The sequence below is a fragment of the Vicugna pacos genome, chromosome 34 (genome assembly GCF_048564905.1).
Source record: "Vicugna pacos chromosome 34, VicPac4, whole genome shotgun sequence".
In the NCBI taxonomy this organism is placed as follows: Eukaryota; Metazoa; Chordata; class Mammalia; order Artiodactyla; family Camelidae; genus Vicugna; species Vicugna pacos.
In genome coordinates, this window is record NC_133020.1 from 20,603,921 (window position 1) to 20,618,529 (window position 14,609).

Consider the following 14,609-nt stretch of genomic DNA (forward strand, 5'->3'; position numbering starts at 1 on the left):
GAGGGCGGTTTAGACAGAGGGCTGTCTGGAAGTAAATGGGTGAACAGCTTCCCACTGTTTCTACACCTGTTCCAGGTGCTGGAAATACACTGGTGAATAAAATGAAGATTTTTGCCCCATCGGGGCTTACATTCTAGTGGGAGAATAAGCATAACATGTCAATTTTGAAGTGATAAATCCTGTGGAAGAAATTTAAGAGTTGTTAACAAGCCTCCCAAGTAGGAGCCTGAGGGCAAACTGAGGCAGTAAGCAGCCAGAAAAGGCCTCACTACAAAGCTGGAATTTGAGCGAAGACTTGAAGGAGGCGAAGCAGTTTCCCAAGCAGACACGCGGGGGACAGCCAGTGTCGAGGCCCCATGTGTGAGCATGCCGGCATGTTGACAAAGCCATAAGGAAACCAGTGTGGCTGAAGCAAGTGGGGAGGAGCAGCAAATGGCAGAGGGGAAACAAGCCCTCTCACTAATCTGTATCATCCAGCACAGTCATCACCCCTACATAACAATCCGCTTTGTGTTCAAAGCACTTCAAGCCAAATCTCCACCAGCAGTGACACTGCTGCATGGATCCTGGGCCTCCCACCAGTTCTCATGACTCCTGGCCCACGGCTGTGAAAACGACCCAGTCAGGGTACAGACAAGAATAAGACAAAAGTCTCTTACAAGGACATCGGAGCAGGACTTGGGATTCAGACGTTTATAATACTCTAACAATCTAATCAGGACCAATACCACAAAAACACACCAAGCCTTACACTGGCTTTTCTTCACCTGAGAGATTCAAGGATTATCATGCATAATTTCAAAATATAAACCATTTATTCCAAACACCTGCCGTGCAATTTATTACACCACTGTCATTAGAAAAATGTCACTATAACTGATGCCCTATGAAAAGGTACATGGTACACTAAAATTGAACACAATGAAGACAAGCCCTTAAAACTTAATGAAAGAGTAACATCAATCAAGGCCAAAATTTCACTCCAATGAAAAAGTCAGTCCAGCTAGTAAGAGACAATTTTAATAAACAGAAAGTAGTAGCAGTCTTCTATTTGAAAACTCACTCTCAAAGCTCCACTAAAAAGACAGTAAATGAACAAAAAGACATACTCCCAAGAAAACAAACAGACCAAGAGAAAAAAGCAAATGGATGAATGATAGCTCAGCAAGCAAAAACAGAAAAACAAACAACAAAGCCCCAGGCCTTGCAACAGAAGAAAGCCAAGGAGAAGCTTTTGCAACAACAGAAGCTGGAGAGGCTCAAGAAATGGAAGCAGCAGTAACTTTACAATTAAATTTTAAAAGAACAGGATTGGCTGAAAACCTGTATAAAAGCAATCAGATCTCCTCCAGTCAGCACAGCCAGATGACTAACCCTCTCCAACCCAGCAGAAGACTGAAGGTTTACTCTCAGGAGAATCTGAAAAGAAGGAACACTAACCTACAAAAGAAACAGGTACGTAAACTAGAGCATCAGTCTAATAGTCTAATATCCAACTAATATAAGAGTTCAAAAAGAGAGAAAACTGTCCAAGAATTAATACAAGTTACAAGATCTCAAAGACTTGAGTTTAGATAAGAAGGGTTATCAAGTGCAATGAAAATTAACACATACCAGTGCCTATCACTGTGAAGTCTCAACGCACTGGGAACGAAGAATAGACCCTGTGCCTTCAAGACATCGGTCACACACAGAGGAACAGAATTAGCATAGCACCACTCTTCTCAACAGCAACAGCAGAAGCTAAATTACGGAGTAAAGCTTTGGAAGTACTAAAACAAAATGATGTACAATTTAATTTGGACTTCTAAACCCACCCAACTACGAATAAAGTTGAAGAGGAGAATATTTTCAGATAAGCAAAGTTTACATCCCATTTACATGCTTGCTCATCAAACTAGCAGAAGACATTTTCACCAAAATAGGAGTAAACCAAATAGTAGGAAGACCTTCCAAACAAAGAGAGACGCAAAGGGAATTTCCAGAATGCTAAGAGCAAAAGAAGTTCTAGGCTGACAGCAGACATTAAGAAGAATCAATCTGGACTGAGACTCCAGAGGAATGGCTCCTAGAAGAAAGTGAAACTAGCAGATTATGGGAAGGGTGAAAGCATACTGAGAGATTTACTCGCCTGGAAAATCTGAAAATAAATTTACGATGATCACAATGAAAACTTCAAAAATGAAAAAAGGAAGGGGGACTATTAACCCCAAGAAAAACAAAAACTGGTACGAGGAACCAGTCACAGCACACGAGCGGCACAGGTATTAACGTGGCTGATACGTACCACACGTGAGGATGCTGAGTAACACTAACCTCCTTAATGCACCAAGTTTTCAACCAAGAAGTAGGAAAGAAGACGGCAAGCTCAACACAGGACATCATACGTCAAACACAAGGTAGCCTTAGCGGGTTGGTGCCATTTCTTTTGTGTACTGTGTAGATACAGCCTACTGATCTAAGTCACTAAAAATTAATCTCACAACAAATTTATGAAATAGGTTTTAAAAATAAGGTGAGAGATCTGCCATTTCCATTTACTCATGCTTGCACGTCGCTGCCAAACAAATCCTACCTAGGAAGCAATGTTTCCCATCAAGTGTATCTGAAATTCTGAATTTCATAAATTCACTAGTCTCTGTTTCAACTTCTAAACTAAGCATAAGCCTCACCTTGCTCAAAGCATACAGATCCAGGATTTTTCTCTCCACCACAGGGATCTTCAGGGTAGATCCCTGAAGTTCCCAAAATTTTGCTAATTGATCCAAGAAGTCCAGTCTCACTCTGGTCATTGCCTAAGATTATTAAAATAAACAAATCAGAAATAAGAACTAAGTTATGGCTGAAAATAAGTGAGTTTTACTTAATAAAGGTAGTCATTTCTCTAAAGAAATTCAGGCTTCATTATTGCCGAGTCCAATCTTGTAATAAGTCAATAAAAAAGAAACAAAATACTTCCACTAAATTTTGTTAAGCCAAAAAAGTTATTTTAATATGTGAAAGGTTCTCATATTTATCAACCAAAGCAATTTGTTTTTAAAGTTAACATTAAGCTAATCAGAAAATTTAGGATATCAGATTATTCTCTTCCTAAACATTCTAAGCCTGCCATTTCATCTGTAGATAACATGCACACTTCAGGTACACCAACTCTCCACCTCACTGATACTAAGATCCTTCATCAAGTATCTTATTTTAGGGACAAGTATTTTCCTTTAGGGACTAAAGGAAAAAAATAGATATTGAAATCTCAAAAAAGTAAATATCTTAGGACATCAGGGGAGAAAAAAGAACGACTCAGCATGACATATTAAAATCTAAGATTTCTCCCCTGTACTCTTAAAGTTTTTGATTACATTGAAGAATCTCCTCAAAGTCTGGCAGGCAGGAACAACAGCAATATCTAAATAGGCCTCAACTTAGAAAATTTAAGAGATCAGTAATATTTAAATAGAGATCTTAATAAATCAGATTAAGAGTCCTAGAAAAGTTCAGTTAGAGCCCAGGAAAAGGAAAAAAACTTTGAAAACTAGGTTTTTTTCTTGGCAGAAGAATTTTTGAAACTATTTTCCAAAGACTACAGGATATAGAATCTTCCAACATTAGTAAAAAAATTTTAGTAGAATAATAAGCACTCAAGAGGGCAAAACTCAAGAATTCCAGGCCTCTCAAGCTAACCACTGGGTACTTCCACTATGAAAAACATGGCTGGAGATGGTTTCCCATAATCCCAGTTAAGTAGAAAAACTGTAATAACTACTTTCAACAAAAATATTTTTTAAATCAGAAACTTCCTTCCATTCAGTCCCAATTAACATTAATTCTGAGCCATGAACATGAGCTTCTCCAAGTTCTCTGCCTGGAACCCTCACATAAAGAATGGATCAGGAGACAGAAACGGTGATACAACAACACTCACCTCAAGTTCATTCAGGCGCTGGACTCTGGGAGTGAAACGGAAGCTTTTTACTTCACATGCAAACGGAGGCTGCCAATCCTAAGTAGAAAAAAATTTAACATTGGTTAATAAGCAAGGAATGCACTATTCATTCTCTTAATTTATTCATTCCCTTAATTTGTGAGTTGTACAAATCATGACAACAGATCAACTTATAAGTCATTACTGTAGAGACAGAAAAAGCACCATCTTTTTAGATAAAAGGATGTATTACTACTTATCTCCAATTACTTACCTCTAGTATTCTAACATTAAAATTATTTATCTACTTCCTTCTGAACCTCACAAGTCCCATTATTTACATCCCAATCATGCTTTCCCCAATTCAAGTGGGATGCAAAAAGCTTACATGTCAATACAGCCTCTAACAAACATCCAAGTCTATCAAATTATAGAGAAAATAGAATTTGAAAAAAACAAAAAAGGGTAAAATTAAAGGCTAAAAAGTAACTTGTAAAAAGTACTCATGTAACTGGGTAACGTGTTTTTCACTCACGTGTAATGAGACACAGCACTTTAAAGTCTGTTATGTAAATGTTTTGCTCAAAGCCCAGCTTCCGGGTACCCAAATTTTTTTTTTTTTTAAAGTAAGCAAACCCACAAAACAATAACGATTTCCAGATTGGAGATGTAGTATAAGTGAAATGAGCACATTTCAAGTAGAGTTTCAGAGAACACAGTTTGACTTGCCCCAAATAATAGTAAATCTCTTTAAAATGCAAAAAGCAGTCAAAAATTTTTCTTACCTTGGAAACTAAAGCAATCCACCAATACAGAAACTAAATTCTGCTTGTAAACAACATTTACTTTCAACAATAATGTGACACAAACACGTTAACAAATATATTATTTCAACTTTTTCTCAGTAGTAGAAAGTTATAAATGCTTTTTTTAACCAAAGGGAACCTTGAAGAGAATTTCTAATTCATTAAGGCAATAGAGTAGATGAAAATATGGTTTAGGAATAACTTAAGTGCTTAAGGTTTTGCCAATATTGGGTAATCTTCATAGAAAAAAGAGTTAAGTGAAGCTTTTGGAGGATGGTAACACATTATAGAAATTATTTGTTAATCCTTTGCTTGCAACTGAGAGTCTGTAATCTTACTCAGATTCACTGAGCATAATGGAGTAGCCTGTCTGGGTTTAGAATCAAATAGACTGATCTGGATTCGACATCTCCTTTGCCACTGCCCAAGATCACACATCTGGTAAGTTATTTAACTCATCCAGACTGGCCTCAACTGTAAAATGAGACCTTATTTACCTACCGGGGCTTCAGAAAGCATTAAATGAAACAAGCTGTAAGTGCTAAGTCAGCTCTTCCTCCTCCCTCCTATCTGAGCTCTTTTTATTCACTGTGCTGCACACCACTGTGGTAGTTTGTGGCGAATGCAAAGGCTTTTTAAAATGCAAAAACAGGTAAAAGGACAGTATTTTATTTTCATTACTAGGAGACAAAACATAAAGCAAGGTGTCCCTTTAAGAAGTACGAAGGCAACGGTTCACAAACCTTAATGTGCATTAAGAACCATGAGCTACTTGCTAGAAAAGGAGATTCTAGAACTTCCATATCCAGAAACTGATTCTATCTGGGAATCAGGCCTAGGGATCTGCTTATTAACAAGCATCCGGCCGACCCTGGTGCAGGTAGACCGGGAACATGAGCTGGAAAGCACTGGTCTAGGGGGTAGAGAAAAAATCTTTTGACCTTGAGCGAATCCTCGGCCTCTTGGGGCAGTAATTCTCCCCAAACAAGGGGTAGTGTCTGCTTTCCTTACCGTAGACAGAGGAGATTATAATTAACCTCAAGGGAAACCCAGTTATTTGCAATATCTGCGATGCGTAAATCTTTGCTTCATGGTTCCTCACATGAAAAAATTTCTACGTTTTCTTCCACCTCCATTACTGACAAATTCTTTCTAAACCCCTAAATTTAAAAAATAAACGCTGCTCCTTCTCCCCAGGCAGGCTTTCTCGTCGCAGCAGCCATCAGTCTGGGGTTCTTGTCTGATGATACCATCCGAGGGGATAAACAGGACTCAGATTACCCCTTAAGAAAGCTTAGCCCTGAGATGAGGCCTGCAAATATTTAAGACGTCAAGCCCCACAGGCTCGGATAAAGAAACAGCCGGCGGAACGGCAGTCTTCACCACCGCACCGGCACGAGAGGGCTACGCGAGTCGTGTCACGATACCTGACACACCTCACGGGCCGAGACAGGCCCAGCGTCCGTCCCCCTCGTACCGGCTCCCAAGTTTAGGCGAAGAGGGCCCAGGGACACCATCTTCCGCGTCCCGACGCGCCCACGGAAGACCCGAGAGAAACCAGGGCAGGAGCCTGGCGTCCAGGTGCCGAGAAACCGGGGCGAGTAAACGCCAGAGAACGGAGGGGCCGGGAAGTCTCGCCAACCCGACCCGACCCGACCCGACGCCGGTACCTTGGGCGGTCGGATCTTGCAGATGCCGGTTTTCTCCGCCAGGGGCCGGATGCGGCCGATGAAGCTGAGAGGGTCCGTGAACTCCTCCCAGCTGGGCTCGAACACCGGACACTCCGGGGGCGGCACGAACTCCGCCGCGTAGCCCCCCGGCCCCACGCTAGCCATGGCGGCACCGGGCCCGCGGGCAGGTGCAGAAGGGCTGGCGGGGACGCCGGTCGCGCTCACGTGCCCGGACAAGGGCCGAAGCCCATCTTCTCGGGCGAGAGCGCTCGACACCCACTCCAGACGCGCTCCCGCAGGCGTTTGTTATTGTTTCCTTCGGGGCTTTTCCTCCGGGCCGGGCTCGCCGGAAGCCGCCGTGTGCCAAATCCCTCCGCCGCGCAGAAACAGGATCCCTCCGCAGCTATGCGACGTCCGTTGCGCGACCTTCCTTCTCCGCCGCCTTCCCGGCAACGCAGGTCGCCCCTCGGCAACTCGTCCGCGGAAGTTCCGCGCTGCTGACTACTCCCACGGCACGGCCCCGCGGCCCCTCCCACAGGGGCGCAGGGGCGCAGCCGGCCGAGCGGGGCGCTCTTCCGGCGCGGAGGCTGCGTAACGCCCCGGGGTCAGAGGTTCTGCTTCCGGCGAGGAGCGCCCGGTTCCGCTTTGTGCGCAGGTGAGACGGGGCGCCAGCCGCCCGGTCCCGCCGTCCTGCCGCGGCCCGTCTCTGTCCAGATCACCACCCTCCCCAGCATCTCTTCTTAGTCCTTTCACTCGTATTGCCCCTTTCGAATGATCTCGCCCAGTCGCTTTAAGGCGTCCCATCTCCACGGCAACAAGTTCGGGTCCAGCCCATCCCCCCGAATCCAACCAGGAAATGATTTCGTCCACAGAGAAGCGACTGCTTTGACCTTGCTTTTCCAACCGTTGACAACCCCCGAGTCTTCTCAGCAGCGGTCACTCTCCCCGCCGCCCTGCGCCGTCAGCGTCTCAGTCGCCTGTTTCAGCCGCGGCAGCTGTCCTGGGCCTGCCTGTCAAAAAATCTGTATGCCGGTGTCCATCTCCACTTCCCCACTTCCTCCAGGTTGCGGAGAGTAACGCAGAAAGGATTAAAGAAGAAGCCATGAAAGAGTGGTTCTCGTATTAAATACTTACCGGAAGGCTGACTGACTTCGGGCTTGTTCTACTCCCTGTGCAATCTCAGCTTCCCGAAGGATCTAAACTGCCAACTATGGCTGATGACTCCCAAGTCTGTACTTCCAGTCTGGACTCCTGTCCTAAGCTACAAGCCAGTACATCTAGCCACCTACTGGACAACTCCACTTTGATCAACTCAAGGTTCCTTGAACTCATAGTTCCCCACTGCTTTTTCAGTGTTTCCAGTTTACATGAATGAATTCATCCATCTACTCAGTTGCCTGAGCCAGAAAATGAAAAATAATCCTTAACTCCTGCTCCCTCACTACCTGCATACAGTTCTGTGTCAAATTTGGAGATTCTATCACGTGAAAGTCTTAAATCCACCCATGTCTCTCCATCCAAGTTATCACTATCCCAATTTATGTTCTCTCCCACCTGGGCTATGATTAACAGCTCAGTTCTTGCCCCCTTTCAAATCCCTCTCCACTGGCTGGTCAGACTGCTTTGTCTAAAGTCCAGAATTCTTCCTGTCATTTTCATCTCCAAACTCAACAACTCCGAACTCCTTCTTTATTATGTGCTAACCTACTCCTAGGTTTCCCCTCATACAGACATTTTTGTGGTGGCTTTAATGCACCATGTTTTCTGTCACTTAAGCCTTCACAGATGTTACCTGTCAGACCCCACCCCATTTCCTCTATGCCCTTTCTGACTAAATTCCTACTGGTTCTTCACGGACCAGATGAAATTTGAAGGCAGTCTTCAGGAGAATTTCATCTTGCTGGAGGAGGCTGACTTTTAGTTCTATTCAAGCTTTAGACTGACTGAATGAAACCCACTCATGGAGAGCAACCTGCTTCACTCAAAGTTCATTGATTAGATGTTAATCTCATCCAAAAGCACCTCCAAGTTAACATATAAAACTAGACATAACACAGGTTAATGTAAATATATTTTATGAATAACAATATTTCCAAAAGAAATTTAGTTAAAAGAGTGGCATTGGTTTACATTTTTTGAAAATGATTTTAATATTTAGCTTCATGGGATCAAGGTGGATTCTCATATCTGTTTCTACACTCAATCTGTTGTGATACGTTGTTTGGGTTAAAATATATGAAGAAAATCCAGCATGACACAGATGTGAAGGGAAAAAGGGAGGATTTTTTTTAAATTTTAGCCTTTTCAGACCATTGTAATTTCTTAAAACCTAGTAATGTGGAATCTATAATTTTTTTCAATAAACTTTTTTACTCTGTTACATTAAAATGGTTGTCAACATTTGTCCTTGAATGGGGTTTTTACACAGTCATGATTTTGAAACGTTATGCATTGATCATTTGGACAATATTAGTTCACCAAGTTCTACAGATCTTCCAAACGTTGATGCATATAATTATATATTATTTTTAAAAATCACAAAAATAGCACTTTTCATTTCAGGAAGTTGAGAAGCTGTCAAACTCATAGTAACAGAAACAAATTTTTCAAAATAACTTTCACTTGAAACCTCAAATTTTCATTATCAACAAATACTGTCCATTGTTTCCATTGAAGAGATGGGCTCACACTGTTCATTTTCCCAAAAAATGTCAAATACCTCACTCTGAACAACTACCGTTTGTCTGTTAGGCCTTCTGGTGTTCCATGAGAAAAGTGGCTAGTTTAGCTGGTAAGTGCGTCCCCTTGAGAAAATCCTCCTGCAGCAGAAGCACATCATGTGGACTTCCCACTTTCTCACACAGACTTTAAGAAGACATGTATTCAGGACTCCAGGTTTATTAAAACGAGTCATTTTTATTGCTTCAAAATGGGCATTCTTAAATAAAACTGGCCTTTTGTTTTTTCAACCATGAGTGTGGGTGATGAAGACTACTACCACGGTGTGGTGTCACCCCTGTGATGTGTGCTAAGGGACCAGCAGTGTCACCAGCATCACTGCTTTTGCACCATTGGTGCAAATGTTATCGAGGGTTTGAAAAAGGAAAATTATATCTTGCTATTAGTATGAAAATACTTTTGACCTTAAGACCTTCAGAAAGCAGCATCCCAGGGACCAACAGGGGTCTAGCAACCAACCAGGGTCTATAGACGACACTTTGAGAATTGATGCTTTATCCTATAATTTGAATGAACATAATAAAGGAGGAAGGGCTGGAAGAGACCTGCTCTAAAGAGTAGGGGGAAAAGTAAACAACCTAGTAGAGCAACAGTCTCACCAAGAGGTCTTTGCTTATTTAAATATTTAAACATTTAAATTTGTGCATCGTGTATGTCACTAGGTTCTTCTAAACCTCAGTAAAACGGATTCTCTTACATACTTTAACATTAGGAGAAATCAAGTGTAATTAACAAACTCTTAAATTCATTTAGACCAAAATAATGATAGTTTATTCTGTATCTGGTGGTCTGTGATTGAATTCAATTATGTTCAACAGTTCAATTCAATAAATTGAGGTCTACAGAAACTACTTGTAAATTATCACTTTTTACGGTTCTCCTTTAATTAAATTATCAACAACTACTTTCTGATCAGATTATTTGAACGCTCATATTTTGTCTATGTCTACCTTTCCTCAAAGTGCCCACAGGTTATGTTTCACCCAAGATATTACTATTATTTACTTGAATATGATTTACATTTATATGACCTTGAGTGGCTTTCTAATCACCTATCCTTTTCTACTGAGCAGATAAAGGATTGTTGTAAGGCAAAGCACAAGATCATCAATGAATTTAGATGCACTGTGAATTGTGGTGTTCAGCAGTTAGATAGATCATGAATGTATCAAAGAACATCTTGTTATTGCTTCCAGGAAAATATCACATATATTTCAGTTTACAAGGTCTTCTGCTGTCTTTCCTGGATTATGATTTAGTTCTGGATTTTAATTTGATATCCTCTGTTCCAAACGGGTATAAATGACAAATTGCATTTATTCCCTAGAATAACTAGTGGAACTTTCAAAGCATACTGTAAAAAAAATTTAGGCAAAACATGTCATTTGAATCTCTAAATCTGTGTTTACCAAAATATTTGTATAATTTGTAAAGCAATGTACCAAGAGCCTCTAAATGTAAAAACGGAGTGAAGTATTCTCTCATAACTGGCTTGGATTTTCCCAAATTTATTTCAAGGATTTTATTGATAATTTTCTATACCACAGACGGTGTCATAGAGGACAGTGAACACAGAGGTCATTCTCTATTATGTACCAACCTAGAAATGATAGTAGAAATAATAAAAATAATAATGGCGAGGAGATGATAACATTAGTCTATCTTCTCTCTGTCCAGTGGTTTTTCAAAATTACAATGCAGGTACTAATTATCTTTGTTTCTTGGTGTAGGCTCCATGAACAGGTGTGTCCTTTTTGAGTACGCATATTTCCTTTAATATGTTTGTATGTTATTTTCTGTTTTTCTGTGATCTCTCAGAGGGTAAGAGCTCTTATTTCTTAAATTCAGCAGTAAGTGAAGGTGGGGCGTATACTAAATACATGCTTCTACAATTATATTGATTCTTATTCTGAGCTGTATTATTGTCATGAAGCCCATGATTTCACATCTGCACAAGTAAGAGAAGTTTACTCTTCTGTTATTTGTCCTAAGCTAATTAAAAGTTAATTAATTAATTATTTTGTTTGGGTGGGAGGAGGTAACTAGGTTTATTTATTTATTTATTCTTGGAGGAGGTACTGGCGATTGAACCCAGGACCGCACGTGTGCCAAGCTTGCGCTCTCTACCACTTGAGCTGTACTCTCCCCACAAAGGTATTTTTTTCTGGCAAGATAATAATACTTGCACTAGAAAAAGAAAAACCAGCACATGATGCTAAGAATGAATGGGGAGAGAGATTTGAGAGTGTTTTCATAGCGTTGGTAAGTGAGTAAAACTTGGAGGAAAAGGTGGCAACAGTATAAAATGCCACAAAGAGATGATGTGAGATTAGACAAGAGGTGGTCATTAAATTTAGCAATTAGTAGGTCATAGAGCAGTTTCTATAAAGTTAGGGGATCCCAATGCAGTTTCTAGTGAGTTGGGAAGTGAGTGGGATGTGAGGGAAATGAGCCAAGCATAGACTCAAGATTCCTGGTTGCCGAGTGAGAAGTGGGGTTGGGGAGGGTGGAGGCTGCTAAAGGAGAACTGAAGAGAGAGTTCACAAGCTGGGAGGGATGAGTAAGTCTGACTGCCGGGAAGAAAGCGATGACGGAGACTGGGAGTTGAAGACACAGGAGGAAAATCACAGTCCCTAAGGAGGTAAGAGGAGTGGGAGCGTGGCAGGAGGAGGGACCGCCCCCGCCCACGCAGGGAAGGAGGCAGGCGCGCGCAGCGGACGAGGAGGTGGGTGCGCAGGAAAGAGTTTGAGGTGGTTGGCGCCTTTCTTTGAGAAGCAAAGAAGAAGGGACCCAGAGGGCTGCCTTAGGGGCTTGCCGCGAAGGGTGACTCTGTAAAAGGGCTCCTGTGGAAATTAGGAGGAGCAAACGCTCCCTGAGAAGTGTGGGTCTTCGCTGCTGAGGGCGTCCCGAAGGCTGCAGACCGTGAACTTACGGGGACGGCTTTTCCTGTGAACGTGAGACATGCCCCCGCACCACACTTAGAAGGCAGACGGGAAAAGGAGCCTCAAGCGTGCGGATCCTCAGCACGGTTACGCCAGGAAGACGAAGACGAAGACAAAGTGAGGCGAATGGCAGGAACGCGCCACCGGACTAGGCGGAGCGGGAAGCGAGAGGGTTTATCGAGTTACTGCCCGCCTCGGGCTGCGTCTCACAGCCTCCCGTGTTCTTCCCCGTGCACTTCCCACTCTGATTAAAGTTAGCTACTCCTGCTAGCTTCCCTGTCCTGGGTCCCGCCAGTTGGAACTTTTAAATATCTCCCATGTCCCTCTTCACATTTCCATCAATGCCACCCTTCTTTTAGGTCTTTCCCAACTCATATAAATTATATGAATTGTCACTATAGCCTCCCACATCTTCAAGGGTGGTTATTCGTTGATCCTCTGCCGCAGGAGTGATGTTTTAAAAATTATCAACCTGATATTGGGTGGTTGCGAGAGAGGGGTGAGTTGAGAATGACCCTTTGGCATTTTAAGGGAGGATGACACATGAAGCGGGATCTGGAACACAAGAAGAGCAGTGTGACAGGAGAGGCACACACGTGGGGAGGAATGTTATACGTGCGCTCATGCATTCAGCAAGTCACTGAGCATCGCTGTGTGCACTCTGCTAAATGCTGGATGCGTGATAACGGACAAGAAGAAGAAGAGGGGGAGGGTATAGCTCAAGTAAAGCGTATGCTTAGCATGCACAAGGTTCTGGGTTCAGTCCCCAGTACCTCTCTAAAAACATAATAAATAAACCTAATTACCTCCGCCACCTCCAAAAACAAACAAAAAAAAATAGTACAAAGTATGTCCCCTTACAGAGCTTACCTTCTAGTTGTGAGGGGAGACAAAATCATAAGCACTAGCAAGTAAATATAAACTATTCTAGGTGGTGAAAAAGTCTTTTGAAAAGTAGAGACGGGAGGACATGGGAGGGTGTTAAGGGGGACACGTAGTCAGAGAAGGGCTTAAGATTGATGACATTTGATAAACAACAAGGTCCTACTGTATAGCACAGGGAATTATATTCAATATCTTTAATAACCTCTAATGGAAAAGAGTATGAAAAAGAGCGTGTGTATATATATATACACACATGTATGTCTGAATCACTATGCTGTACACCAGAAACTAACAAAACATTGTAAGCCAGCTATACTTCAATTAAAAAAAAAAGATGGATGACATTTGAATAGAAGCTATGCTATAAAACATACAATGACAACTTGCAGCATAAATTATCAAGAAAAGGAATTACTTCCAATTAAGGAGATGGTATTTGCGTTGGCCTTGTAGGAATTTTATGAGTGGAGATTCAGGGAAAGGTGAATGCAGACAAAGCAATGAGTGTGAGCAGAGCTGGAAAGTGCGTGTTACATTCAGGAAATAACTGGTTATTTATTATAATAGAGATAAGTGGGGTCAGATTGTGGCAGTGTTTGAACGACACGCGGACTTCATTGTATACTCCGTGTGGAGTCAACACAAGTTATGAGCAGGAGTAGGACATGTCCAGAAGTGTGCTTTAAAAAAATAATCGCCTTTTATAGAATGGATTGGGGATGGAAAAAAAACCTGATGCAAAAATGCCAGTTAGAAACCTACTGAAGTAGTCCAAGTTAAAGGGAATGAGACCCGGAGGGGAAATAAATAGGAAGATAGAAATTTGAGAACCAGTATTAACATAAGATCATCATGATATGGTTAAAAAAAAAAAAAGCAGGGGCCAAAAGAGAGACAAAAATACTGCGGCAAGGAGTCTGGGGAAATCTTGATGAAGCGAACAGAGGAAAATCACAAGAGGGAAAAAAGCAGGTTTAGAAGATGGCAAGTTCCTTTCAAACGTCCTTACGTCTTAGATCAGTGAAGAGTCCCAGCTTTTCCATGTGGTAGTGTTACCAGCCAGGGTCCTTGGACCCTTTAATCAACAGAAATCGGTAAGAGGCCTGATGAGCGATTCAGGCAACGGTATATTGGGACACGTGTGCTGCAGCACCAGGGAGCAAAACAAGTAACAGGTTCCCTTGTTGCTCAGGCTGGGGTAGGGAGGGTGGGGAATACGCGGCGTGAGCTGAGCTGCTCCCTTAAATGAAGCAAGGGTAGGGGAGGATCCGGGGGTCAGGCCCAGGGATACCTTAGGGGGTCTGCCCGCACCCCCCTTAGTGGTGCCATGTGCAGAGATCATGCCTGGTACCCTGCTTTTGCTCCTGGCACCTCGTAGGTGGCGGTTGGGTTTTGGCGTTTTTGTATCTTACTGTTCATGATTTGCCTCGACTGCTAATGCGTGCAGTTATTTTTAGTCTCTTATAGTTTCTTTGTATTCTGTTGCTCCAGGAAATGTTTGTCCAGGTGCAAACGCTGCAGCAAAGCGTCCCAGGTCCCGCGTCCCAGCCTGTCTCATTAGCTGCAGCGCTGAGACTAAAGTGCCTTTCCCACCCCAACACCTCTGTCTTCTGTAAAAATGAAATCGCTACTGGGTTTTGAACTAACT

General features: G+C 42.5%; 1 protein-coding gene across 3 annotated transcripts in view; it reads right to left on the reverse strand.

The window, feature by feature from the left end:
* Positions 1-6,955, reverse strand: part of KDM5A (lysine demethylase 5A) — a 66,049-nt gene extending 59,094 nt beyond the window's left edge. For 2 of the 3 annotated variants that reach the window (XM_072954666.1, XM_006210821.4), the window contains exons 1-3: positions 6,396-6,954; positions 3,920-3,997; positions 2,673-2,795 (exon numbers count right to left, since the gene is read on the reverse strand). In XM_072954666.1, coding sequence (XP_072810767.1) covers positions 2,673-2,795; positions 3,920-3,997; positions 6,396-6,560 — 366 coding nt within the window. In that variant the 5' untranslated portion in view covers positions 6,561-6,954. Of the gene's footprint in view, positions 1-2,672; positions 2,796-3,919; positions 3,998-6,395 lie in introns of all 3 variants that reach the window. The other variant, XM_072954665.1, reaches the window with a different exon arrangement.
* Positions 6,956-14,609: the final 7,654 nt, after the last annotated feature.